Raw genomic sequence first — 27701 nt, forward strand, 5'->3', positions numbered from 1 at the left:
CTGTATTTAATTTTTAAACGTATCTAATCTTTTGGTGTGACGTGGTAAGCACCAAAATATTTACTCGATTTAACGTTAAATATTAAGTATACGTGAAATCCGGATATCCGGACAGTACATATTTTCTTTAACAACCCATGTCACAATCAAGCAATTGTTATTCCGTTTATAGATTTAATTTAAATATTCATAAGTATATAACTTATAGTTTTCTTTGTATTTATTATGATTAGTGAAAATGTTTGAATCTAATAACACATATGTCGATGTAAATGAAGTAAATATAGACAATAACCTTACTAAATGCAGACAAATGATTTAGACATATAACAGAATAATTATAACTATACCTAGATACTTTTCTGGCACGAACGTCAAATTGATAGTGCTTGGCAAAATAAAAACATTGACAATTCTTTTATCGATAAACAGCCTGACATAAGGTTATTAATTACCCCTAATAATAATCTCTAAAATCATGCATATAATCATAAAATAAATTATGGTTACTATTAAAATATGGATCGTTTTATTATTATTGTCCTTTTATTTTCAAACATGTGACATTTGTATAAAACATTAATGTTATATACACATAAATTCAAGCCTATATTCCCTAAACGGGGTAGGCAGAGCACATGAAACTACTCAAGATTCAGTGCTACGGCAATAATTAATGACATAATTACAAGAATTAATGACATATTATAATGTAAGTTATCAATGAACTAAATATCGGAATGAAGTCGCTAGTGTCACTTCGTTCGTGCCAGAAAAATATATAGGTATAATTATAACAACCAAATACATAAACAAATTACTCAATGTGATGTTGATAATCTTACACATTTTCAAAGAAGCAAACCTTAGAAACTAAGGAAGTTTAATATTACTACACTAATTACCAGTTGGAAAAAGTTACTTGTATTTACCCCTGTGACCATTCTTGATCATGTCATGTCAAACTTCATAGTTCTTTAAGTAAGTTCTTGTTTTCACTCCATATCTAACAGCTGTGAGGTTATTGTCTATTTTATTATAGGTACAGTTAACAAAAGGACAGCGTAACGCCAATAAAAACGATTAGCTTATGACAATTTTCAGAAAGGGACATAACTAAGTCTGTGCCCGCACAGGAGACCACACATATTGAAACTATTTAAAAAGTTTCGCCCTTTCCCTTGACATATAAATGGAATCTTATATTCCTCTTAAGAGTGCAAGAACGCCGTGTCATCGTGAACCATTGATTTTTAAGTGACCATCTCGTAACCTAGCACTATCAAAAAGGCTTTTAAAATGGTCACTTTGGTTTTCGTTGGTGCAACTAATGTTACGTGTAAATCACAAAATGGTGTCAACTACGTGTTCAAGGGAAATTGATAGGTATTCAAATAGGTATTAACTGTCAAACAAATTGTTTTGATAGATATGGTAAGAAACAAATTGCTGGCGTTTGTTCTAAACCCAGTGTGCAGTCTCCAAAAGAGTCATGAACGGCAAAAATTGTTTCTAAATAGCTTTTCCTTTTTCTGATACTTACGGTAGGTACGAAGTTTAGAATCGCCTATGATTTCAAAATATTGGTTAAAATTTTCGATTTGAAATAAAAAACTCGTAATATTCTCGTAAAATTCGTAATATTCAGAAAAAGGGGACATCTTTAGTTTTCCAGTCCATGTATGACTCGTAATGTCCTTTCATACAGGCACAAAAGCTTGAGGCGTGCAGGGTATCGCAAAGCTTTTTTTAAAACATCGTCAGATTCGCACGTCCTCGACGGAATGATTTCTTGAAAGTACTTGTGCATATATGTCCATCCAAAGTATCAACAACCATAGCCTCTAATAGTATTTTTACTGTAGAATTTACCGTAGATGCAGTTACTATACCGATCTGACAAATTGTCTAGTTTCAATTAACAATTGTCAAGTCGGTATAATATGAATGTATATTAATTATACCAACTTGACAATTGTCATCTGGCACTGACAATTTGTTACACAAATGGTGGCAATGGCATTATACCAAGTTGGTAGTTATTTGTTGTCAGGTTGATTTTAATTTAGGATTAAAAAGGGCACCATTATACCATGACGGTGTGGGCACGACGCCTTAGTTGACTTGAAAGGCCGAAGGTTACTTTGTCAGTGTTTAAGTACGGTAACACCTATGGGCTATTTGACACTTGACACTGACAATTCTGTGCCTATTTCTGGGTTGATAAGTAACATTCAGCTTCAATATTTCCTTGTTGAAGACAATGATCGGTGAAGTGTCTCTGTCGGGCAACAATTGTCACTATTGTGAAATATGCCACTGTAGGTGTTCATAGCGACTTAAGATGTTCTAAGATCGTTTTGGCGCTCGAAATTTGCCAGTCTCAAGATAACGGACGTGCGACTCTGACGTACCGTCCTGTCCCATTCACACATTGCCGTTGACAAAGCAAATCTTATAATAGCCATCATTATTGCTCACTGTAGATCGTCGGGGGGAGAATGGGCGCGTACCGAGCAGCAGGGGCTCGCGGCGTGGACTATCGGAGGAGGCTCGACGCCGAAGGAAACCCAATCTGGAATCAAACCCAATATGAAAATAATTAAAAAATTAAACCAGGTTCTCACAGGAAAATGGGGCTGCGTCAAGAACTCAGCCGCAATGGTTGACGTGAAAAATGTTGTGATCTGCTATTGAGAAGGCCGAAGGCTTAGATCCACGTAGAACCAAAGTCAGTGCTCCAAAACAGAATGATAGTAAGTGTCTAAAGCATCGCGTAGGGCCGAAGGCTTAAGGCGTCTAGAAGGTCGGACTTCCTACTGCTAAATGCAACTAAGAGCGCGCTTCGTGCGCTTAAATGTCGGGCTGCGCCCGAACCCTACATACAGGACTGAGTTTACTTGTGAATGTAAGACAAGGCTTTGCACTGCTGAATGTAAGAGCTTTGCTTCGCAAATGCCTATCGTTGATGACGATACTTACATCTTCCCGTTCTGGCATAGAGAGCGCGTCCGCGAACGCATCGTCTGAGCTTCCACTCGCGCCAGTTGCTCCATCTCCGTAAGTTTCTCGCTTTCTGGAACTGCCATGTCAAACAATTTTTGATTTGTTGATCAAAAATGCACTGGATCTAGTCTATATAAACACTATGTCGACTCAAAGCTAACTCATCAATTATAAACTTCATTCACTAAATAAAGAACCTTAAGAGGATACGGTAGCGAAAATACTAAAATGGAAAGGAGTCCCCCTTTCAACTTGGGAATTTTAGTTAAATATACAAGTGTTATTAACTAGATTCGAAGATATCGAAAAAAAAATTGTCCATTAAGAACAACTCAGTCAAAAGATATTTCAAAAAAATCTTTAAAATCGAGGTTCCGCTCTATCTTCAAAAACCAGGGAGGAAATAGTCGAGAGCGTTTGTATGGAGAATTGACTCCTACCGTATCGTCTTAATTCACTAAATTAGGAAAGTTCGAGATAGTAGGGTGAGCAAGACATACCTTTCCAAGCATATACAGAACTGCGCGAAGTAGTATGCGGCGCGGTGCGGCGGGTTTGAGCGCGGCATAGTGTCACGGCGTCCGCGCTCGCCACCCGACGTAGAAGCGACCGCTGACAGGCCGCGCGAAACGACCAGGGGTCTGACCCGCCAGCCTGTAGACATAGAAATTGTCAATGATTATAATATCTTAATTTATATAGACGGTCAGATAAGTTTGTCACTAAAAAAAGGCGAGAAACTCAAATTTTATTTAGGACAACATCGCGCCTAAATCTTCTAGTTAAGACGACCGGTCTAGCGCAGTCGGTAGTGACCCTGCCTGCTGCGCCGCGGTCCCGGGTTCGAATCCCGGTAAGGGCATTTATTTGTGTGATGAGCACAGATATTTGTTCCTGAGTCATGGATGTTTTCTATGTATATAAGTATTTATATATATTATATATATCGTTGTCTGAGTACTCACAACACAAGCCTTCTTGAGCTTACCGTGGGGCTCAGTCAATCTGTGTAAGAATGTCCTATAATATTTATATTTATTTAAGATGATGAAATTGCAGTAAGTATTGTGCATAACCAGGAGCATCTCTACGATTGAATCTTCTCCGGCTGAGGGTCTTCTGATCAAAACCAGCGACATCTTTGCAGAAGGTCTGATTCGCTCTGATTTAAGGTCACGCTTCCATACTTAATACCAATGGTATCTATAAAACAGCACATAGCCCACCTGTTTTCTCGCTTCCTGCTGCGCCAGCACGTCCGTCCCCTGATCCAAAGCCAGCCGCATCTCTGCTCGGGGGCTGAGTCGCTCCTCCGGTTGAAGGTCCGGCGCACGCTCCGATACTGCGGAAAAAATGTTTTACAAAACACTATGGCACTGATTTTTGAACCTATTCATAAGTGTTTTTACTAAGACTTATTTGATGCTGTAGCAAGATCAGTATCGGGTTTCTGTCACTCCGTGGTTTTTAGCTATTTTATTGCAAGGTTACAATTTAGCTATTTAAATATATAAACATTTTTATTAAGCCTCAGATCAAAATTATGGAATGATAGTACGAGGAAAAGGGAAGCATTTTTAAGAAATTATGTCGAAAAAAGTTAGGTCATGCTATGAGAAATATTACACGGCATCGAACACAACTCGCATACCTACTCGTAGGCTTGGTGATGTCGTTGCCTATACAATGATGAGGAAGGGCATCCGCGGCGGCTAAACTCCGCAGACTGCGCCCCTCGCACGGATAGCACGAGGGGCGGGGTACGCGGGGCGGGGGCCACAGTCTGCGGAGTTTAGGCGCCGCGTGAACTCCTATATGCCTGAAGAGGGGCCTCCGAATTGGCCCGAAACATGTCGCAGCAATAGTGATATAATAACGTGAGTACAACCGTAGATTCATTAATAACCATGGACAATGATGAGGGATGAGGTTTACCTGGAGATTGGTGCGGTATATTGTGGATGGCGGTGCGCTCGAGTGTGGAGGGCGTGCTTGCTGAGCTGGCTGAGCCCCGGCGTCCAACAGCGGCACGCTCCGCATACTCTCTTGAAGCTGAAACAAATTTTAACCTTGTAGTGGAATTTAATAGACAAAATAAGAAACACTTTCATTTTGTTAACCCCCGACGCAAAAACGACGGGGTGTTATAAGTTTGATGTGTCTGTTTCTCTGCCTGTATAGTGTATATGTGTGTTTTGTCTGTGGCATCGTAGCTCCCGAACGGATGAACTGATTTAGATTTCGTTTTTTTGTCTGAAAGCTGAGTTAGTCGGGAGTGTTCTTAGCCATTTTTTATGGAAATCGGTCTATGTCGCGATCGGGGTTTTTTTTTTAATTTTAATATTCTCTTACGGAAACTGAACTAAAAAAGGAGACAGTTTCAATTTGTGACCACGTTTACGTATTCTGCGTCTAATTTTGTTACTAGTTTTACAACTAAAAAAATAACGCAAACTTAATTTTAGTTGACTTTGGGTATTGTTTCCTATCTAATAGTTGCCTGTTAAAGCACCGCCAGCTATAAAAAGTCTTACCAGATTGTAAGAGCGGTAAGGGCGCCTCGTTGGTGGGCGTCCGATCTGGGCTCAGATCGGCCGCGCCGGCACCGCACCCCCCGCCAGCCCGCGCGCCACCCCCGCCCCCTGCTTCTGTTGGAAAACATCCCTTAAGCACTATACAATCATCAAGGTCTAATTTTATTGTAAGGCCTCAAGGCCTGAGTGGTTGGCTTGGCATGCAACGGGGTGGGCTCTCAGGACACTTCTATGAGCTTCAATTGTTTGATATGCACGCCGCATGCACCACCTTGCTGTACGCCCAATATAAGCGTGCACTCAGGGCTTACCCTAATTCAAATCTTAAGCTAGAGTCAGACTTAGTTGACAGTGGTTTGATAATACTTTGAACATGTTATGTAAACGTCATCATTTGATAGAGCTTTGCCTTTTATATAACCGTTGCACCATCTGTGTAGCTTGGTCTGACTCTAATTAAACGGAACTTAAAGTCTCACATAGTTAAACTTAAATATTAGAGTTTGTGTTGTAAGTAATCATGTATTTAATATAGCGTTTGAGCCCGCTAGAGCTTGAAAATTCTACGCAAATGCATTATTTTCTATGTTTTATTAAATGTGATCTCCTGTGTATTTTCTATAGGTACAGTTTTCTAAAGTGTCAAGTCCGTTTATTCTGTGTATTGTGTAGTGTTGTGCTACTATTCATGCCTGTTGAAGGTAGTGCGGAAACTTTCTTGACAAATGAATGACTTGCAAACTCCATTGGCAATCTCTAGTAACGGTTGGTATAAACGTAAGTGAGTGGATTTTGGATAAGTACCTCCTTTGAATACAAAGGTATAAAAATGGTGTTCTGAAAATTTTAAGGGGTAAACAGCGCCAATCGACTTGTTGAAGTTGTAATAATAGGGTTGGGTGGGGCTGATATATTTTTTAAATGTTGAATTTATAAATAATTAAATATATACATCTTTCGTGTGTTATATAGGTAATTATGTAAGGCTCAAAATATGTAGATATGTTGCTAACCCAAAAATACTACGTAGTTATAATAAAACTTCTGTATTACATTGTTTATTTAACTATTTAATATGTATACAGTACAGAGGTTCCCAATCTTTTTACGGCCGCTGTCGATGTGTTTTTTCCATGTTATATGTAATTAAGGTTTATTATTGATATTCTTTAACAGCATTTTTCAAGTGTCATGGGTTCCCCCCCCCCCCCCCCCCCCCCCACAGTTTGGAAACTCCTGTAACAAGTAATTAATTGACATTTGACATGCACTGTCTCTCACCTCTCTGTCAAGATGTCCATTTTGCTGCCAACATGTATGTCAATGTTAATAAGTGTTTACACCACCAACGTGTTTTTCACTTTAATTAATTTGAATTTTAGTCATGCCCAAAAAATAATTGTTAAGACGCATAAAATAATGCTAAATAACAACCATAGTTTTAACAACTAAAGTAGACAGATCGATTTTATCAAGTTTGTTAATATAGAAATAAAGTATGACTTTAGGAACATCATCAGTTCGATTGAGCTAACGAAATTCATCAGAATTGTGCGATTTTTATATTTCATTCTTTTAAATTGCACGACTAACACCAAAAATATTTCAATATTGGAAATATCTGTTCTTATAAAGTGAGTAATTACGTAAACCTACATACAACTACAATAGGTCACTGATTGCAAGAAAGGCGGTGAATAAAAGAATAAGTGAACGTGGTTTAAGTGCACGATATTTGTTGAAATACCTGGATGAAAGTTTTTGCTTAATCTCGCGTTTGGCTCTTGAAGCTACCGGTACGAAGAATAAATAAAATCAATTTTGATGGTCAAAGATCTGGAATGATGCTTAAAGGGACTAACAATCAGTCCAATGGACGGCATCGACCTGTCAATTAGGAGTAAAAAGTGACAGCGCCGTCCGGCAGTCTGAGCGTCAGTGGCGAAGTAATGATAATTATTATTGAATTGTGGAGAAGGAAGCCAGTTTATATGTGGCAGAGGTTACAAATGAAAAAAGTGAACGCGAAAGAAAAGTTTGAAAATATGGCTAAAATTTAAAGAAGCATGTTGAAGGATACCAACCTACTGTGGTTGTACAACTATGGATACAATATTTTGCACTATTTAGTATTATTAATTATTTTTGGTGATGATATAATATTTGCACCATTTGTTTATACCTGATGGACATGTCTCTGGTGATGTAAGTTTTATACAACTATAGGGTGCCTACCGGGCGTTTAAATAATAAAACCGTTGTAGACACACTATGTATAATTTATAAGAGTTTAAGCACGTTTACAAGCATAAGAAAGCACAAGCACAGGTGAAGAGAAAGTACAGAAGATAGTCAGTAGGAAGGAACACGAAAGAAAGCGAAATAACACTAAATTATGCGTAAGCACAGCACTCGCGTCAGTAGCGGATCGGTAAGCGGGGGAACGTGCATTCGCCGTGGAAGTCGAGATCGCACTGCCGGCGCGGCGCGAGCGCCGACTGATATACCGCTGACGCCAACTGCATGGGCTGTGTAATTCCCAACCAACCGGCTCTCAGGTCGCGAGCTATCGGCTAAGTTAACCGACCTCGGTGGGGAGGTTTATGAGTTTTATAGTTTATTGTGATGTGCGCAGTGGTCGCCACACTACTCCCCCACCGAGACCGTTGCTTGCTACGGTCGATAGTAATCTGGGAAGCGCACTGATCGACCGCAGCGTGTCTTCCTAGTGGTTGCCGGCTCTACTGGACTCGGTGCTGGAGTGGCTGGAGCTCCGCTGGAACTGGAACACCTGGAGTCGTCATCTTTGGCCATGTATGCTGGTTTGAGTCTGTCTATTGTCACGGTATTCTCTTTACCTTTGACGTCGATCTTGAAGGTCTTGTCACCTCGCTGCAGCACCTTATAAGGACCAGTGTATGGGGAATCTAAGGCTCTCTTTGCAGGTCCTTGGCGAAGAAACACATGGTCTGCTGTACTCAGGTCTTTTGGTACGTAGAATGCTTTCTGAACGTGCCTAGATCCTGGTACCGGATTCAAACTGGAGATGTGGCTGCGCAGTCTCGATGCGAAGTCAGCGTAGTCTACTGTTACTCCCGTGGTAGGCGCGAAGAACTCGCCGGGCAGGCGCAGGGGTTCCCCATATACCAGCTCGGCTGCTGAAGACTGCACGTCATCTTTCCAGGCGCTGCGGATGCCCAGCAGCACCAGCGGGAGTACCTCGGTCCAGTGAGTGTTGGTGTGGCACATGATAGCCGATTTCAGCTGTCTGTGCAGGCGCTCCGCCATCCCGTTGCAGGCAGGATGGTACGAAGTGGTGGGGCGATGCTCGGCGCCCAGGATGGTTGACAGAGCGCGGAACAGTTCAGACTGGAACTGCGCGCCCCTGTCCGTGACGATCTTCTGAGGGCAGCCAAAGCGGGCAACCCAACCCGCGACGAAGGCTCGCGCGCAGGTCTCTGCCGTGATATCAGGCAAAGGGTACGCCTCAGGCCAACGCGTGAAGCGATCGATGACCGTGAGGCAGTATCTGTAACCAGAAGAGTATGGTAAAGGCCCTACAATGTCCATGTGGACATGGGAAAATCGGTCAGATGGAGTAGGGAAAGGAGATATAGGAGAGGTTGTATGGCGCGAGATTTTGTTTCTCTGGCAATCTGCGCATTCCTTCGCCCACTGGCGACAATCTCTTTTAATACCAGGCCACACGAATCTTTGGGCGACCATTCTGGCAGAACCCCTGGCACCTGGATGGCTCAGACTGTGCATAGCACTGAACACCGGTCTTCGGAAAGCATCAGTGATATAAGGCCTTACGTTTTCTGTCGAGACGTCACAATAAAGTTGTGCTTGAGCGCCAGGCAACTGAATTTTCTTTAAATTGAGACCAGACCCATTTTGTATAAGGTCTTTCAATTCAAGGTCATCGTTTTGCGCCCGTGCCAAGGCTTCGTAGTCTATGAGCTCGCCTATCTCCTCTACTCTGGAAAGCGCGTCCGCTACCACGTTGTCTTTCCCGGCTATGTAACGGACATCTGTAGTAAATTGGGAAATGAAATCAAAATAGCGGAACTGCCTGGGGGAACACTTCTCTCTCGTTGAAGTGAACGCGAACGTCAGTGGTTTATGGTCCGTATAGACGGTAAACGGCCTGGCCTCGACCATGTGGCGGAAATGGCGTATAGCTTCGTAGATGGCCAGGAGCTCCCTGTCGTACGGACTGTACTTCTTCTGCGAAGGCTTAAGATGACGAGAGAAGAATGCGAGAGGTTCCCACGACCCTTGTGACACTCGCTGTTGCAGCACGCCTCCAATTGAGACATCTGAGGCGTCTGTGAAGATGGCCAGCTCGACATCTGTCTGCGGATGTGCTAAAATGGCAGCTTTGGACAAACCTTCTTTGCATGCTGCGAATGCCTCCAACATATCTGGTGTCATCTCGATCTCTTGGTTTGGCTTCTTCTTCGGCCCACTTAGAACGACGTTCAGCTTTGTCTGTAGTGCTGATGCCCCTGGTACAAACCTTCGATAGAAATTCATCATCCCGAGAAATCTACGCAGCTCTTTCACGTTCTTAGGAACAGGATAATCCAAAATCGCCTGAACCTTGGACTGGAGTGGACGAATGCCCTCTGCTGACACCTCATGGCCCAGGAAGGTGATGGATGACACCCCAAATTCGCACTTCGCTGCGTTGATGAGGATTCCATAGTCTGACAGCCTCTGGAACAGCTGACGCAGATGCTCCTCATGCTCGTTCTCGCTCGAAGAAAAGATCAAGATGTCATCAAGGTACCCGTAGCAGTAGTCCAAGCCCCTGAGTGCCTCGTCAATAAAACGTTGAAACGTCTGCGCAGCGTTCCTCAAACCGAACGTCATGTACGGGAAGGAAAATAATCCAAACGGCGTAATTATGGACGTCTTGGGAATGTCAGGGGGGTAAACCGGAATCTGGTTATACGCCTTCACCAGGTCAACCTTGGAGAACACCTTGCTGCCAGCCAGCTGTTGCGTGAAGTCCTGTATGTGCCGAACTGGGTACTTATCTGGGATGGTGCGTGCATTCAAAGCACGGTAATCACCGCATGGCCGCCAACCGTCATTCTTCTTAGGAGCTAAATGAAGCGGAGACGACCACGGACTCTCAGATCTTATCGCCGTACCATTTTGAAGCATGGCCTCAAACTCTTTCTGAGCAATCTTGAGACGATCGGGAGGGAGACGACGAGGTCTGCTTGACACAGGTGGTCCAGGCGTGGTACGTATATGGTGCACAGTATTATGCTTGGGAACTGTAGGCGTACCTGCTGGCCGAGTGATGTCTGGGTATTGTCTCAAAATATCAAGATACCTGGATTCTCCCGCAGTCACCTTCACCGAAGATATGGCCATCATGGTCTCTGCTGCTGGCTGAGCTGGGGCCCTCACGGTGAGTGTAGTACAGTTGTCAATAAGGCGCTGGTTTCTGCAATCAACCAAAATATCAAAATGGCACAGAAAGTCAACCCCTATAATGGGCTTAGATACATCGGCGACCACGAAGCTCCAGTTAAATACCCGGCGCAGACCTAAATTGAGTTGCAGTTGAACCGAGCCGTAAGTTTCTATCAGAGTGCCGTTTGCTGCGAATAACTCGTAATTAGTTTTCTTACGCGGTCCTCTAAGAGCAGTGCGCGGGTACACGCACAAATCCGATCCCGTATCCACCAGGAATAGAACCTTAGAGTTGTTATCCATCACGAAGAGGCGGCTCGGCTTACGTTGGCAGTCGTTAGCCGCTACTTCCGGCTGCCGTCGAAGTTTTCCGACCCCGGATAACTGCAAGGCCTGGTACACCGTGTCGATTTATCCCCAAATCTGTTGTGGTACCAGCACACTGACGGATCTTTGTTCCTCGACGCTGACCTGTCTCTGCGCCGGCCCGAAGATGGCGTACGACTTCTACCGCGATATCTATTACGCGTGCCAGACCTTGATGAGTGCGATTGGTTTTCAAAATTGGCCTTTAGTGACGCTACCTCTCTTGCCAGGTTTGCCATCTGCTTTGCCATCTCTATGGCGTAAGGATCTCCACCTACAGCACATACCTGGGGCATCTGAGGTGCGATATCATGCACCTTGTCCGCTAAATCGGCCAACTCTTCCATCGTGGCACTGGTTTGGGATGCTATCAACGTTTGCAAACCGCTAGGCAAGCGACTAGACCACACCGTTTTCAAAAAGTCGTCCGTTACTGTTTTACCGGCCAACGTACGTAAATGTCTCAAAAGCTGTGACGGTTTTCTTTCTCCTAGCTCTTCATGCTTCATTAATTGCAACACCCGTTTTTCTTGCGACGCGGACAATCTAGATATAAGCTCGGTTTTTAATTTGGTATATCTATTGATCGCTGGAGGATTCGTTATTATATCCTTAACTTCTAGTACGTACTGTTGTTCTAATTGCGACACAATATAATTATATTTCGTAGATTCAGTCGTTATACCCGATACTTCGAACTGAGCTTCCATTTGGCTAAACCATAAAGCGGGCTCGGCGGGATAAAATGGCGGCGCGCGCACGGACACTTTAAACACGGAACCGTTAGAGTCCACGTCATCCGCAGGCGGCTGCGATGCGCTAGCCCCGGCGGCGGCATTGTCTTTTTCACCTTTGCTACCCATGCTGATAACTGCACTAGCTATTAATAGTCACTTGCGTATTATAGTTCAATATCGGAGGTCACCAATATAGGGTGCCTACCGGGCGTTTAAATAATAAAACCGTTGTAGACACACTATGTATAATATATAAGAGTTTAAGCACGTTTACAAGCATAAGAAAGCACAAGCACAGGTGAAGAGAAAGTACAGAAGATAGTCAGTAGGAAGGAACACGAAAGAAAGCGAAATAACACTAAATTATGCGTAAGCACAGCACTCGCGTCAGTAGCGGATCGGTAAGCGGGGGAACGTGCATTCGCCGTGGAAGTCGAGATCGCACTGCCGGCGCGGCGCGAGCGCCGACTGATATACCGCTGACGCCAACTGCATGGGCTGTGTAATTCCCAACCAACCGGCTCTCAGGTCGCGAGCTATCGGCTAAGTTAACCGACCTCGGTGGGGAGGTTTATGAGTTTTATAGTTTATTGTGATGTGCGCAGTGGTCGCCACAAACTTTCTAGTTCTTACAGAAAGCATTTGGTTAAAATTCGTGACATTAATTATTAATTTTTACATGTAAATATTTTGTTAATATTGAACACAACGAACAATTGAATAAGTAGAATATGAAAATGTAAATGATTACCTAAATACTATTACTCTGCTAAGTAAATTATGCATGTAAAAATTGTAAAATAGTAAGGTAGGACACAGGATTAATAAAATCGCCAGCAATATGATCAATATGAATCTGTATCATATAACATCATAACTAACACTAATTTCACTATTATTACATAATTTTGTTGTGTTAGTACTATATATGTTAAATAAACCTGCCCTACCCTACTTATTTACAACATAGGCATATTATATGCTTGATATATAATGTCTACTTTCTGTATATGTACCTACTGGGAATCTACCTTACCATTACAAAGGGAACATAAACTAAAATCAACTAATAGTGTCCATAGTAGTCCAAAACATACAATATGTACATGTATGTGAGCGAAAGCAATAGCCTTTTTCTTTTCAACAAAATGCGTGTTTGGTTAGGGAACTTAAGTAGACCCTTATAGTAATAATCAAACAATTTTAACCCTTTACCGCATGGATTTTTTAATCTCTACAAATTAAATATATGTGATAAAATAACATAAAAGTAATAAAGTAAAAATTAAGAAAAAAATCTAAATTCAACCTAATTAGAAATATTAGTAAAAAACCACCAGTTCCAGATTAGGAACCATATGCATCAATGGCTACGCCGTGTCCCTGGTCTAATTTGGAACAGTATGCGGTAATATGTATGAGAATGAAGATGACAAAAAAAATACAGTTTCAAAAAAGTTTTTTATTTTTAATAATTTCGCGTGAAAAAGAAAACCAAAACATTTGAAGACACTATAAAAATATTTCTTTTAGATGAATAACAATGTCGTCAATAAATCATTTTACGTGAAAAATCTGGAAACAATTGCGGTCTTTGTTGAGGCAAAAATAACCCGCATTTGTGGCAATATACATATATTTCTTGTAAGTAAAATAAAATATGTACGAAACACTGACTGCATGAAGTTCCATATTTGTCAAACTCACAAAAAAACCACTAATGCATACAGTTCCACATTAGTCCAATCTATTTTACCTATAACGCATAGTGATCCATTTTAGGAACATACTTTAACGACATCATACATAGTAATTTAAATATAAATACTTATGCGTTTTACCATAAAATCTTGCGGCATCCATTGTTTTAATAATTACCACTTAAAATATATTTATTACACTGAATACAATCAGGAAAATCGTATATCAAAATTGTAGATCGCACTTGCAACTAAAAATTGCCAAACGTCGGTAGAAATGAAAATGTTTCATGGACCACAGACTAGATAGAAGTTATAACGAGTACAGAAAACGTTCCGTAGTATGCATACTTTCTACCTATTACAAGTTGAGCAAAATAAATGACGTTTTAATTGATTTACGAGGAAAATAACATTACGTTCCAAATTTGGAACCATATGCGGTAAAGGGTTAAGTAGAATAATTTCAGAAAAAGAATGTTGCTTTCGAAAAATGTTGCTTTAGATTATGTAGAGTACGACTAAGTTAACTCTGTAAAGTATTTTTAATGAATGACGAAACTTAACAATAATATATTTACGTTATAAAGTTAGCTTAGACACACTCTAAAGTAACCCACTGACTATCAATTTGCCGGACGATATAGCCAGTCATAAGTAAAAAGTGGCAGCGCCGAATAACAGACAAGCTATGTTCATCCGGTGATCTGACAGTCTGTGGGTCTCCTATGCGATTTTCACACTGATACGAATATGTAGGGCACTCTAGTGTGGTTGATACACTAGACGAGAGAGTGGTATGGGAAGTAGCAAAGGAAGTAAGCCGAGAAGAAGAGTGTTATCGATCACTATTCTGTCCTGTATACTTCCCTGGCTCACCCATTAAGCAATTATCGCTAAGAGAGGAGCTTCGACAGTAGATGTCAATATGTCCATATAAACTTAAGCCCTAATTCACCCTCTCTTGGATATTGACAATTTGGAAAATATTTTTGCACAATTCGATATTCTTAAGATTATTTCGATTGTTGTGAAGGTTAGAATTAAATTTCCGATAGATTTGGAAGAGTTAAAAATATTCTCCATTATACCTTCTCCATCCCATTTAATTTAACGAGCAACTTTACTCATTATTTTAGTTTAACTTCCCACACCATTCACAGTGCGCCCCCGATTTAAGGCATTCGTATGATTCGTATCAACATGAAAACTGCCACAGTAAAAGACGAACAGTAAACTCACCTGACTCTAATGCAGAGGGCGGCTGGCGCGCGACGGAGTAGTCGTCAGCAGCGAGTCCACGCGCGCTGCCCTGCGGCAAGGGCCGCGTAAGCGGAACAGTCACAATGAGACATTGCCTAGCTACCCTCAGCCAATCAGGTGCAAGAGTTTTGGCCAATGAGACAGACCGGCGTTAGATGCAAGGTTTTTGGACTAATTAACAATGAAGCATTGCCCAGATACCCTCAGTGAATCAGGTGCAAGATTATTCACCAATGAGACAGAACGGCCGGCTGTACAAAGCTTGAGTGTAGAAGAATACTTCTGTTCTTTAAAAAAATAATAACATCTAACGCCAGTTTTGTCAAAGAGAATAATGAAATATAAAAGGTCGTTTAGATAAGAGAGACATAACTTTGTTTAATTTAAAACACTCATAATAAAGAAAAGTTTCAGCAAAGGCCTTCACTCTGAACTTAAAAGACTTGAATATTTTTTAAGCTCAGAAACGAGTTAACGGTTCAAGTTTAGGCTCAAATGTTCTTAAATACTGACTATATAGGGACAGTAGGCCAGTGTTCTGGTGCGATCATATAGTTGGTGGAATTATATGAAAGGAAATACTTAATTAAAAGATTCAAGTTTCTGGCAATATATAGTGTTTCTCTTATTCTATTCGACCTTACTAAACATTGACAGTCCGACCCTTTGCCCCAATTTGATCAGCTAGCTAACCCCACTATACAAGTTCTATCAATTTGGTCAGTCACTAGCTAACCCCACTAAGTTCTAGTTTGAACAGTAATGGGACATGCAGAACGCATGCGCCATTCCAGTCATGCTATATTATTATGATATGGGGCAATTACCTGTAGTAAATGACTATGTTTCAAAATATTTTGTACTAATAAAATATTCCGGACAATATTGTCCACAAATATTGGATTAAATTTGGCTAATTAAATATTCATATTTATTTACACAGATTTAGTTAGTCTTAAAGTAAAAAAAGTATGTACTTACCTACCATGGTAATTTATTCGCACTTGGTAGTAGTAGGTAAGAGTGCATTTTTTTTTCATTTTGAAACATAGTCCATGTCCAACAAATTAATGCATATTGATACAAAGAGGTATATAAGTAAATACCGCAAGTCTACAGGGGATTTTCCAAACATGTTCTAAGCTATGATCATTATATATTTTTATTAATATGTAAATAAGTAGTATAATATATCCTGGTAGTCTTTAAATAAAGAGTTTACTTTAAGTGTGACTCGTCAAGCTTAAAAAAACTGTCGGTATTTTTTTAAATTAATTATTGGCTAAAAAAAAGATAATATATGAACTGGCCATAGAATGACTGGTAGTTTTAATTTACTTGATGATTTCGCAAAAATAGTCGAAAATGCAAACGCAAAAGCAGTTTTGGTCATACACAGCAAATAGATTGATATCTGTAACACCCAGACGGGTTCAAAGTTTATCTATGTTTAAAAAGCCAATGTTTCATTTCCTTTCCGATTACTTAGCTATATTCTGTCAAACAAGTCTGTCAGTAAATAAGAACTAAGAAAACTATAGGTATCCTTTTCTCTAGCACCTTAAAGAAAAGGATGCATATAGTTTTCTTTGTTCTTATTTACTGACAGATTTGGTTGACAGAGTATATTAACTACTAAACATGTTTTTCTACACTGTTACTACAAAATTTGTGTATGGCCAGTGTCTGTGTTTGACATTGTCATATTCGCTATCGGGCACGTAGGTAACTTAATTTCTATGTCTAGTTTTAGGCACTGGTCCCACCGCGAGCTAGTAAGCTATGAGCTATCGGATATAAAAACGAACAAATGATAAGCACTCCCGTGTAAATAAAAGAGACACGGCGAATTTGATAGCTCCCCGCTGGGCGAGTAACTATAAACATCGCCGTGTCTCTTTTATTTGCACGGGAGTGCTTATATCTTTTGTTCGTTTTTATAGCCGATAGCTCATAGCTTACTAGCTCGCGGTGGGACCAGTGCCTTAGTGTCACGCGGACCGACCGCGCGGAGCGATCCGCACCGGACTAATATGTATTAAGTTCAGGGAGCGTTTTAGAGTAATGGTATTCCTACACTGGGCCGTTATAAATGTTATATAACAGCCAGTGTAGTAGCACCATAAAGTGGACGGATTCACGTGGACAACCATAAAGTGGACAGATTAACATGGACAACAACATCAACTTCATACATAATTATATTAGTCTAGCAGATCGCTCCGTGCGGTCGGTCCGCGTGACACTAAAACCAGCCTAACGAAATAATGACAATGTCAAGCTTCTAAATATTTTAATCCCTAACTACTAAGATATTCACCTGGTCCTCCGAGTTGGTGGGCGTCTGCTTATTGTCTTCGCTCCCGCTGTCTGAACACTCCTCCTCCATCAAGGGCTCCAGTCTTCTCCTAAAAATATCCCTACGTTACGGTCAAGGTTAGTATCTTGTGTAAAATTTTGTTTATCTGCCAATAAAGAGTGAGGAAATTAATATTAACATTGGGCCTTCCAGTACTACAAGTTGTTATAAAATTATTTCTGTTTGTTACTAAGCCGCGCATAAAATGGGTGTCATATAATAGCCATGTGTTTTTTAACCAAGTGGTCCATATCTTAAAGAAAGTATTGGCTGGTATTGGATACCTAACGGTGACAAAGTTGCAAATCTCTTTTGTCACCTTCTGGTGATTAGTAGGTAACTATACAGTGAAATAGTTACACATAAACTATTCGTGAATTATGTACGAGGAGACCAGTAGTACTGTAAGACAGAAAATTTTGCTAATCTAACACATAAATGTGCATGCAGACATAAAGTGTTTTAAAAATGTAGGGACAAGAACGGACAAAGGAAAACATTGATATTTTGTTGGTTAACTATGCTAAGTGAGCTTAAACTTAGGAAACAAGTACACATATAAGTAAGTATTACATAATTCTTCTTAAATATAACGTCGTGGCCAGATTTCAGTATTTATTATTTCATATTGTTTGATTGAATTTGACATTATTATAATGTGACTATGTGACCGATCATATAATTTCGTTTCACTAAATAAGCATTTCATGTAGTGAAATTAAACTGAAGATGTATTCATACAACAAATATGAATTTGGAAATCTGACCGTGATATGTACAGTAAATAGGTACCCACGAGGAAACTGAACTATCCGTTTCTTTAGATTTAACGTAAAATAAAAAAATCGACATCTTTACCTAAAATACACAGTCATCAACACTACCAGACGAATTCGGGTTCCTCATGGTAGAAAAGAAAACTAAGAAACGATACGGGGCGGGGCTATTCTGAGGAATCTTGCATATTTACCTGGGTAAGAGTGGCCTGAGTGTGGTAGGACCAGTGATGGTGGGTGCCATGAGGAGCTCGTCCATCATGAGCTCGGTGTCGTCGTCGCCAGCGTACGATGACGAGGACTTCGTAGGAGACTGTGGAAGTGACGGGCTTTCTGTTCAAAAGGCTTACATGCCGCTATAACATTGTTTAAAATCGGGGGAGTGCTGTAACTAAGGTAACATTATGTGACATCTCCACTATGACTTAAATCGGGGGAGTGCTGTAACTAAGGTAACATTATGTGGCACTATTGTAAAAGCGGCCTGAGCGTGGTGGGAGCAGTGATCCTTGTTATATGGCATAAGAGTCTGACTGATGGTCAGACATTCGCTGATTTATAATCGTTGGAGGTTACTGCTGACACTTACAGAGAGCGTCCCATGTTCCGAGTCCGGCAGGTTGTCCGACAGGTCCCCCGACGAGGGCGTGCCCCACGCCTCCTCCCCGCTCGCCCCACTCCCGTCCCCCGTCTCCGCCGTGCCGTCTTCCGCTACAGCCTTCCAATCGCTGACGCCCAGGCATCTGTGGTTGGAGGTTTCTTTAGTTCTTGGAAAATGTGGTTTTAGGGGAGTTTATTTGGGATTAGGTACAAAAATTATAGAGAAATGTTTTTACAATATACATTTAGATGAACATTTTGACTTCAAGTAATTAATAGGTTATCCAATGCAATATTTAGTTTTCAAGTTATTACTAACATAATATGGATGTATTAATTTCATTTCATTTCAATAATAAAAAAGTATGTGTAAACTAGTAAGCAAAAATATACTGTTTATAATTGGTAACAAATTACGTGTATAAAATTGATATTAACAATAAAAAAAATTTTTTCTAAGATTTACTCTAAAGTATATTAAATATAAAAAATACAAATTGTTTTCGAAGTTGAAAGACTATCTAGCTCTAGATTTTTTCTAAGTCGTGGTTACTTTTTTTTTCTTTCAGACTTTATGTAATTCTAAAAATTTAATTTAATACACAAATCTACTATGATAAAATAAAAATCTTATACAACTACTTAAAAAAAAAAACTACAATTATGTTATTTAAAGCTATGTCATTTCCTAATTTAACCTCGTATGTAGCTAATTTCATTCGTATTTGACGGGGTATATTTCTAATCTATAAATTGACACAATTCGTTACATTGTCTAGCAAAATACACAAATTTATCTACAATATCTGGCTGGACGTTAAGAATTATATTTCTTTTTATAAAGACACCTAGCTACATTAGAAAAAATGACTCAAAACACGTTAAAATATTATAAAATATCTCATCCTAGACTCCGCTAGCATATTAAATTTCTTCTCTACATACCTAATAGCTAATTAGAAAACGGTACCACTCAAAAAACGTTAAGTTTCACACATACTCATCGTCTTTGCTCCGGATTCATTCCACCTAGTTGGTATAGGAAAAAGAAGGTTAGTAAGAAAAGTTATGATATATTAGATTAGGGAGTTCAGGTCCAGGGATCATGTATGAGGAAAACATATAAAATATTAAAACCGCACAACATAATATAAAATATTAAATGCTGATACTGTCGATCGAGTCGATCAAGTGGCATAGGGGGCCGATTCTTGAGTCTCACTGTCACTAAAATACCGGTTGAAAACGGTGAATTACCTATTATTTTCAGTGACAATTTTCTGAATTCGAACGCGTGAGACTCAAAAATCGGCCCGCAGATCGCACAGGATAAGTGAATGGCGGAATCTAGTGTCAGATGCCAAGATCCACTTCGGGTCGCTGAGCCATCGCAGTAAGTAAGTAAAAGTAAATGATACTGTCGATAATACAAAGGATGACGCAGAAGCATATTTAATTTACCCTTTAAGCAGTAATCACAGGAAAACTCTGTAGTTGTTAAGACGTTATTTTTAGCCCTTTGACAGCCAATAACATCAATTGATTGACGTGTCTTTAAAGTAAACTTGAAAACAGTTTTCTTTCTAAAGTCACCACACACTCCCACTCTCAGAATCTGCCCAGCATCAGCGTATAAAACCCTCAACGGCTGCTGGTCGTCCCAAAGTTAGTTACTCCAACGACACTCAGCGACTCCAATTTCGATAGCGCTGACTGGATGTCAACTGACTGGTATGATATGGTAAACGCCACCACACACTATCATCTGATATGACGATTCCATAGCACTGACTAGACGTTGTCTCTCAAAATATAGGGTAGCTTAAGGATCCTTCATACCTTTCTAGGAAAGACGGCTGTTTGTGCGCAAGCGCTGTGCTGGGCACGCTCTCAGTGTAACTGAAGATGTTCATCTTTTCAACCACGAACGAGCCGGCCCTGGCCGTCCAGCCCATTATACCGCCGGCCGCTCCTGACACTGAAATAGGGTGTTTATTCTTACATTTGCTCTGGTTTATGCAAAGCCGCATATTATGATTTACGAACAGCTTAGTAGTTCATAAGTATTTAAATAAGTACAAAACAAAATAGAAAAGTATAATAATGTATAAGTACAAAACAAAATAGAAAAGATCTTCCGCGTGGCGTGAAGATAAAGACATTTTTCAACCAGCCGAGGGGTTCGCTGCGAAATCCTTTCTTGTTTGCATCGATTATAGGTATAATCGGTTCGGTAGTTTCGGAGAAAATTGGCAGTGACAACGGACAGACAGACACACGAGTGATCCTATATGGGTTCCGTTTTTCCTTTTTGAGGTACGGAACCCAAAAAATGAATAGGGGTTTACGAAAATAATTTTTTGACTTTGTTAAGATTTTCGTAAATAATCGCTCCAAAAGTTTAAAAAAATGTGTCCCCTACCCCTCTAACTTTTGAACCATAAGTTTTAAAAATATGAAAAAAATCACAATAGTAGAACTTTATAAAGACTCTAAGAAAATTATTTTGAACTTGATAGGTTCAACAGGTTTTGAAAAAAAATACGGGAAACTACGGAACCCTACACTGAGCGTGGCCCGACACGCTCTTGGCCGGTTTTTATATTAGTTTTACCTGCATTATACGGTTTAGCCGGCTCCGGTTCCGTCCTCACATTCCCGTCGTCCGTTTCGTCGGACGGCAGCCGTTCGAGACTCGACATCGTGCCGTATCTGAAATCAATGTTGCCGGATCTAAATAAAACGTAGGTTAGCCGTGTGGGGCTATAGATGGCGCCATTACGCACGGTAGCTAGATGGGGTGCTGAGGTTAATCTAGAGGTATTATAGTGTGCTGGCACAGATCTACAATCATATGGCTCTTTGGTTCGGTTACAAATAATTGTGGCTCGATTAACATTAATATACGTCAAATGTAAGTACGATATAGGCCGGATATGTGAGAGTCAAAAACATGTCTAATTCGTTTTTTTTTATAAATAAAAAAATCTTTATTGAATAAATTCGTGTTTGTTCGAAGAAATGTCACTTTTATTAACGAGTAGCTTTTGCCCGCGGCTTCGTTCGCGTTAGAAAGAGACAAAAAGTAGCCAATGTCACTCTCCATCGCTTCAAATATCTCCACTTAAAAAAAATCACGTCAATTAGTCACCCCGTTTTGCGGTGAAAGACGGACAAACAAACAGACACACACACTTTCCCATTTATAATATTAGTTTGGATGATAGATCGGTAAATCTTAGACACATCTTAGACAAGTTGTTCGAATATGGCAGTATTAGCAGGCCAGTCTAATTTCGTTTTTTCAACATACATCCCAATCACATATTAATAGGTACAATTTTAGATGGGGGGCAATTTTTGAATCTCGTATACGGGATTTTGTCACTAAAATACCGGTTGAAAACAGTGACTTGCTTATTATTTTCAGTGATAATTTTCTGAATTCGAACGCGTGAGACAAAAATCGGCTTGCTGTACATTGTAGATCTGTGGTTATTCATTGGTGTTATAGGTGGTGTGAAATAGGCTTTGTGATGTGAATTAGCTATATCGTGACAGTTGGTTTTACATTCATTTCATTTCATTTATTTATTTGAATCAAGCAACATGGCTCATACAATGGGTGACAAAATAACTAAGGATCTATACAATTTAGAGATTAAAATAAACATCAAATAACGCACATTAACAATAAAGCATTAATTAAATTATGGGAAACATGTCAAAAATTATAAAAAATAAGTACTTAATAACAAAATAAAATAAAATAAAAAGAAGTTGAAATTAAATATTAGAAGCTACTGGCAATGTCCAAATTAGGTTACATGTCTCTCATAAATTAATTATATAAGCACAATTATTCCAATAAAAAATAGAATTATAATTATATATATTATATTATTTACACAATTAGGGATAAATTTTAACAACATGCAATGTATTAAATTAAAAATATAACTGGATTATAGAATAAATAATTAGGCAATAGAAATATAATCAAATCAAGCTATATATTATTATTAATAATCATAATTTACAAGACTGGAGTGTAGACCGATCCATCTTCGCATCATTGGTGAATCCCACCTCCGGGCAAACACTCTCAGGATACTGCTCGGGCTCCCTTTTAACCTATTGAGCAGAGAGGCACAGCGTTTTCTTATAATCGCATGGAAGCCGTCCACGCTTGCCTCCGCAAACATTCCTGATGCACTGCACCAACGTGGAAGACCGAGCAACATCCTAAAGGCGTTGTTATATTGCACTCGAAGAGCGCTGTACCTACGTCCTCTGCGTATAATTGACCCATAGGTTACATGTATAGAAGCACTGGCAGTATGCCCTAAAAAGAGTAACCTAGACTCCCTTCGTGCATCCTGAAAACCTACGTGCCAACATGTGGTAATGGAAAAATAGGTATAGGATAATTATTCCGGATTGTTGATCTTAATTAAAAGTTTGTTAATCAAACAGAACTCAGTTTCTGTAACTTTCTTTTTCTTCTGTCTTATGTGTTCATCTGTAATTTTATTATTGTTTAACTAACGAACGAATCTCTAACGAACTTCTCTTCTGTATGATTTGGTCAATGGGTTTTCTTCAAACAGTTGTTATCAAGACAAAAAACAGCCTGAAAGAATTTGGAGTAGGTACGTGCATTTAAATGTAATCTTTGACTACAGGGTAGCATTACAATATAAAACTCGGAAAATGATGCCTTTATGGCATGACAAGCCTTATGTTATAAGCATTTCTACATGATTTTTCATGGCCAAGGGCTGGGCAGTGCGTAATGGCTTACAACAAGATACAACAGACCTCTTGAGTGACACGTAAGGCAGGTCTTCGGGTGCGTCCGGCGACTCAGGGGATTCGTCTACTAGAGTATCCTGGAAAAATACCATTTTTATACAAGAAAGGTAAAATATTAAGACGACTTTGTGTGTGACCTATAAAAATAATCATAATAGTAATCCACTTACAGTCTTATCAACAGAATTGTAGTCCGGTGTCGGCGGCACCACCGAAATGTTGACCGGGGATTCACATTTTATGGAGCCCAGGCTTTCCGGCCTCGAGTTAGCATTCAAGCTGGCCGCAGACGCCTTCTTAAAAGGCTCCACTCGCATCAGATGCGCCGCAGGATTGATCGCCGACAACCCCATCAACATGAGAGGGCCCAGCTCTAAATCATCGTCAGACGCATCATTACACGTATTAGCGTTCACGTCTTCAGTCTTCTTATTTATATCACCGTTCATTTTTGTAACCGCTGATATACCCATCCTAGGAGATCTCCTCAATCCCCTTTCAATTTTAAAGTCCTCATCTTCATGCACCGAATCGTCATCTAAAAACACCGATGACGTTTTGAGGCATGATCCAACGTTTTCTCTCTTAGTTATAATGTTCATACCTAATACTTTATTAAGCACATTTTCAGCCTTTTGTCTAGTTATTTGTTCTTTCCTTATAGTCGCCGGGGATGGGTAGTTAGCGTTGTTGTTTTTTGTCTTTGACAATGTAACGCTTTCAACGCATTTTACTTCGTTCAGGTATCTCTCTTGAGCTATAACGCACTGGACTTGGTTAGAAATATTAGAGCTAGACATTCTTAAATCATTAGAGCTAGAATTGAACACCATCGAGCTACAAGTAGTATGACTAGTGGATAAAGGGCTATTATTTCTAGAACCGGAGGAAGGGCTGGGAGATCTAATAGAAGTATCTTTCCTCAACTCGAGTTGGCTCTTATTCGTTGAGTGTAGACTTCTGCTTAATAGGGGGGATTCAGTTTTTAGATCATAGGACGTAGATTTGAGCATTCTTTGACTTTGCTCTATGGAGTCTATGACTCTCATGGCTGCTTTAGGAGCATCTTCTGGACGTATCTTGATAGCACCTTTACGCTCTAAATGCGTGGAGAAGGTTTTCGGTTTCCTGAAATCAGATTTTTTTGTGTAAATATGGTTATAAGCTGTGTTAAAAATCATCCAGAAATATTGACATGTAGAAAAAGACATGTGTTTACCTGTTACCGCAATTGGCACTGCATGTAGGACTTTTACGCGACGAATTCTGTGGTGAGGGTGCCTCCTTGGGCTTTGGGGGCTCCTTCTGCGATATAAGTGGGCTGTTGGGCTTCGAGAGGCACTTCTTGTGACACTGCCGGCAGACTGGGATCGTGTCGACAACCACTGGACTTGTGCGGACTGTGATCTAAAGAAAAGGATTGGAAGAATTTGTTTAATATGCTTAAGGCCTCCAGTATTAATGCTATAGGAAAATTTTTTTAGCTCTTAATCCAAATAATTTGGTTAAGTAAATTTAGATTCTTTCAAAAGTTCCTGATGGGTACTGATTCTGGTATGTCCAATGATATGACCAAAGACAGGGTACATGTACCTACCCCTGATGCCGCATTAAACTGTCAAAATAAACCCCGATTCTTTCGCCGAACTACCAGTAAATGCCGGCGGCGTGGTTCGCGGCTTATTCGTGCTGGATGAAAGGCGGCATTTTGTGAACATCAAAGCAGTGAGCCTTCTGCATTTGTACTATTATATATTATATTCTGAACTCATACTTACTTGACTCCCGGAGTTACTGCTCTTAGAAGGGCTTCGGTCTGTCTCCTTCTTCTCACTCGGCGAGCTCTTGTCTCCATTCATGGTGCTCACCTCGGCCACTTCCAGGAGGTTTAGCTCTTTTGACCGCTTCCTCAGTTCTTCTACGCTCCACATCTGGATAATAGGATGTGTTATTGAACATTTTGGTTCATATACAGAAAGACAGAAAGAGGGTGGAAGCAACTTAGCGTGGTATGAACCTACATAACTCGGTAACTAGACCCACTACTAGAGATGCAATGTGGAACCTCGACTACGAAAGCTACTAGCTCCTTCTGTTTGTCTCTGCTGAGCTGCGGCCGGTCTATACAAGTAGCCATACGGGTTTAGCTAAGGCTCAAGAAAAGGCTTCAAAGTTACCTCCATGTCAGGCTCAGGTGGGTCCAGCTCTTCAGCCTCTGGTAGTTGCGTCATCCACTTCTGAAGGTGTAGCGTGGAGCCTCGACTTCGGGAGCTTCGGGCGCCTTCTGTGGCGCTCGCGGCGCCCGTTTGCGTCTCCGCTGAGCTGCGACGGGTCTATATAATAGCCAGATGGACTAAGTCAAGGGTTAAGCTTTTGAAAGTCAGGGAGTGGATATTGTGCGATTTGCGTCGCGAAACTAACTTCACTAACCTTATGTTTTGATGGCATTTTTGTTTAGAAAGCTGTTGATTTACACTTTTTAATTCGTACTTGAATAGAGATAATCCCGAACCCTCCTTGGAGCTTGTACACTCCTTTTTTGCTGTGTACTTAACACAGCAAAAGGGAATGTACAAGTTTCTAATGGGGTGGCAACGCGCATGTGATACTGTTTGAGTTGCAGGCGTCCATAGGTTACGGTGACCGCTTTACATCAGGCGGGCCGTATGCTTGTTTGCCACCGACGTAGTATAAAAAAAAAATCGAGTTTCGAAGTTTGACGTAACGGAACCTTTTGAACGGACTACCTACTTAATGTAATAAATTCTGATTTGTATGATCTGATTTCGTACGGTTGCTTCAGAACCACATCGCACTTGTTTCGTTTCGTGATTTTTGATCAACAAAACTCGTTTTAAACACACTATCGGCTGCGTACAGTGTCACATCATACACCGCATCAAATGCTGAGATCAGACGCTGTTGTCAAAGCGGACCCCAGGCTCCCATGAGCCGTGGCAAATGCCGGGATATCGCAAGGAGGATGATGAGACGCTGCGTATAAGTACGTAGCATAGCATCATCAGCAATAATATAATAGCAAAACCTTAAGAATGACACGATAGAACGGATCAGGCCCCGTAGCCGAATGGCATTTCTCCGACGCCAAACGAAAGCGATACGCCGCTGGCTCTGTCGCGCCAATACGCAAGCGCGATAGAGATAGATATCTACTAGCGCTTCGTTTCGTGAGCGTTTCGTGAGCGATTGTGCCATTCGGCTAGCCACCCAGATCCAAACCGAAGCATCTGCACTTCACATAATCATTGATCAATAATTTATATAGTAAAGTTACAGAAAAGGAGGCGTCAGAAGTCTCGACTGGAACCATGCGGTTTTAACGCATTTTTTTCTGCATCAAAGATGTGCTTCCTTTGTTTCACACTAAGTCAAGTTGTATCAAATATTTATAGTAAATTTTAGGTGAGATTAGGGAATCCTCATATGTAGATAATGTGCTGTGCCTGGGTTAGCTTTACCCTACCTGGCACCATTACTTGTGTTGGTTGGTGGTTAGGTAGGGTGGTTAGGTTTGTTAATCCTAATTTTCATTGCATATTGATAGCTGTTTGTAATAATTATACTTAAATTTAGGTGTCATTTTCCACCCATACTTACATTACTTACTTGCTGGGCGACCATTCATGACCGGTGACTGGATCTTTTTCTCAAGCAAGGGTGCCAGTAAGTGTGGGCGTGTACCATTGATGTGTTGCAAGTAAAATCTGCTGTCACTAGCAGCGCTCATAAGATTTTTACTAACCCGATCTCTCGCTCAGTTCAACCGTTAGCTAGCGGACGCCCTATGTGCTATTAATGAGATATACGTGCGGTCGAAGTGTTTGACTACAGGAATTTCTCTAGAATTCATAATTTCTTAGCAACTAGATGCTGGTTGTCAGGGTACATAATTATACAGATGTAAGCCATGTTTTAAGACCAATTTTAACTATAAAAGTCCCGTGAGGCTCAGACATATTTAAATATATTTTAAGTGAGTTACTCACGTATTAAGTTTATATAACGCTTCATTTCCGAGGAGCCTTTTCAAGAGTAACGACCCCGCCTCTACACGTTGAGAGCGCGGCGCATGCATAATGCGGGCGCTAGCT

The 27701-nt window shown here is 40.4% G+C and overlaps 1 protein-coding gene across 1 annotated transcript; it reads right to left on the minus strand.

Moving 5' to 3' along the window:
* Positions 1 to 677: 677 nt before the first annotated feature.
* On the minus strand, positions 678 to 25885 carry LOC125241497. The gene is made up of 17 exons (XM_048150015.1): positions 25767 to 25885; positions 25368 to 25520; positions 24809 to 24996; positions 23760 to 24717; positions 23596 to 23666; positions 21389 to 21507; positions 20614 to 20752; positions 18764 to 18917; positions 18369 to 18487; positions 17360 to 17447; positions 15019 to 15088; positions 5541 to 5654; positions 4942 to 5058; positions 4233 to 4348; positions 3507 to 3660; positions 2983 to 3082; positions 678 to 2575 (listed from the first exon to the last, which is right to left on the minus strand). Exons 1-17 carry the CDS (start codon positions 25818 to 25820, stop codon positions 2428 to 2430), a joined length of 2862 nt encoding a protein of 953 aa, XP_048005972.1. The 5' UTR covers positions 25821 to 25885; the 3' UTR covers positions 678 to 2427.
* Positions 25886 to 27701: the final 1816 nt, after the last annotated feature.

This window comes from Leguminivora glycinivorella, chromosome Z (genome assembly GCF_023078275.1).
Source record: "Leguminivora glycinivorella isolate SPB_JAAS2020 chromosome Z, LegGlyc_1.1, whole genome shotgun sequence".
In the NCBI taxonomy this organism is placed as follows: domain Eukaryota; kingdom Metazoa; phylum Arthropoda; class Insecta; order Lepidoptera; family Tortricidae; genus Leguminivora; species Leguminivora glycinivorella.

Bases quoted from the DNA above. Each gene is read 5' to 3' on its own strand.
- LOC125241497 (XM_048150015.1), bottom strand. From the start codon at position 25,820: ATGACGCAACTACCAGAGGCTGAAGAGCTGGACCCACCTGAGCCTGAC. The intron at 18,488-18,763 runs GTAAGTGTCAGC...TCACTTCCACAG, and splicing joins CGGAACATGGGACGCTCTCT to TCTCCTACGAAGTCCTCGTC. The intron at 17,448-18,368 runs GTAAATATGCAA...GGATATTTTTAG, and splicing joins CTCAGGCCACTCTTACCCAG to GAGAAGACTGGAGCCCTTGA.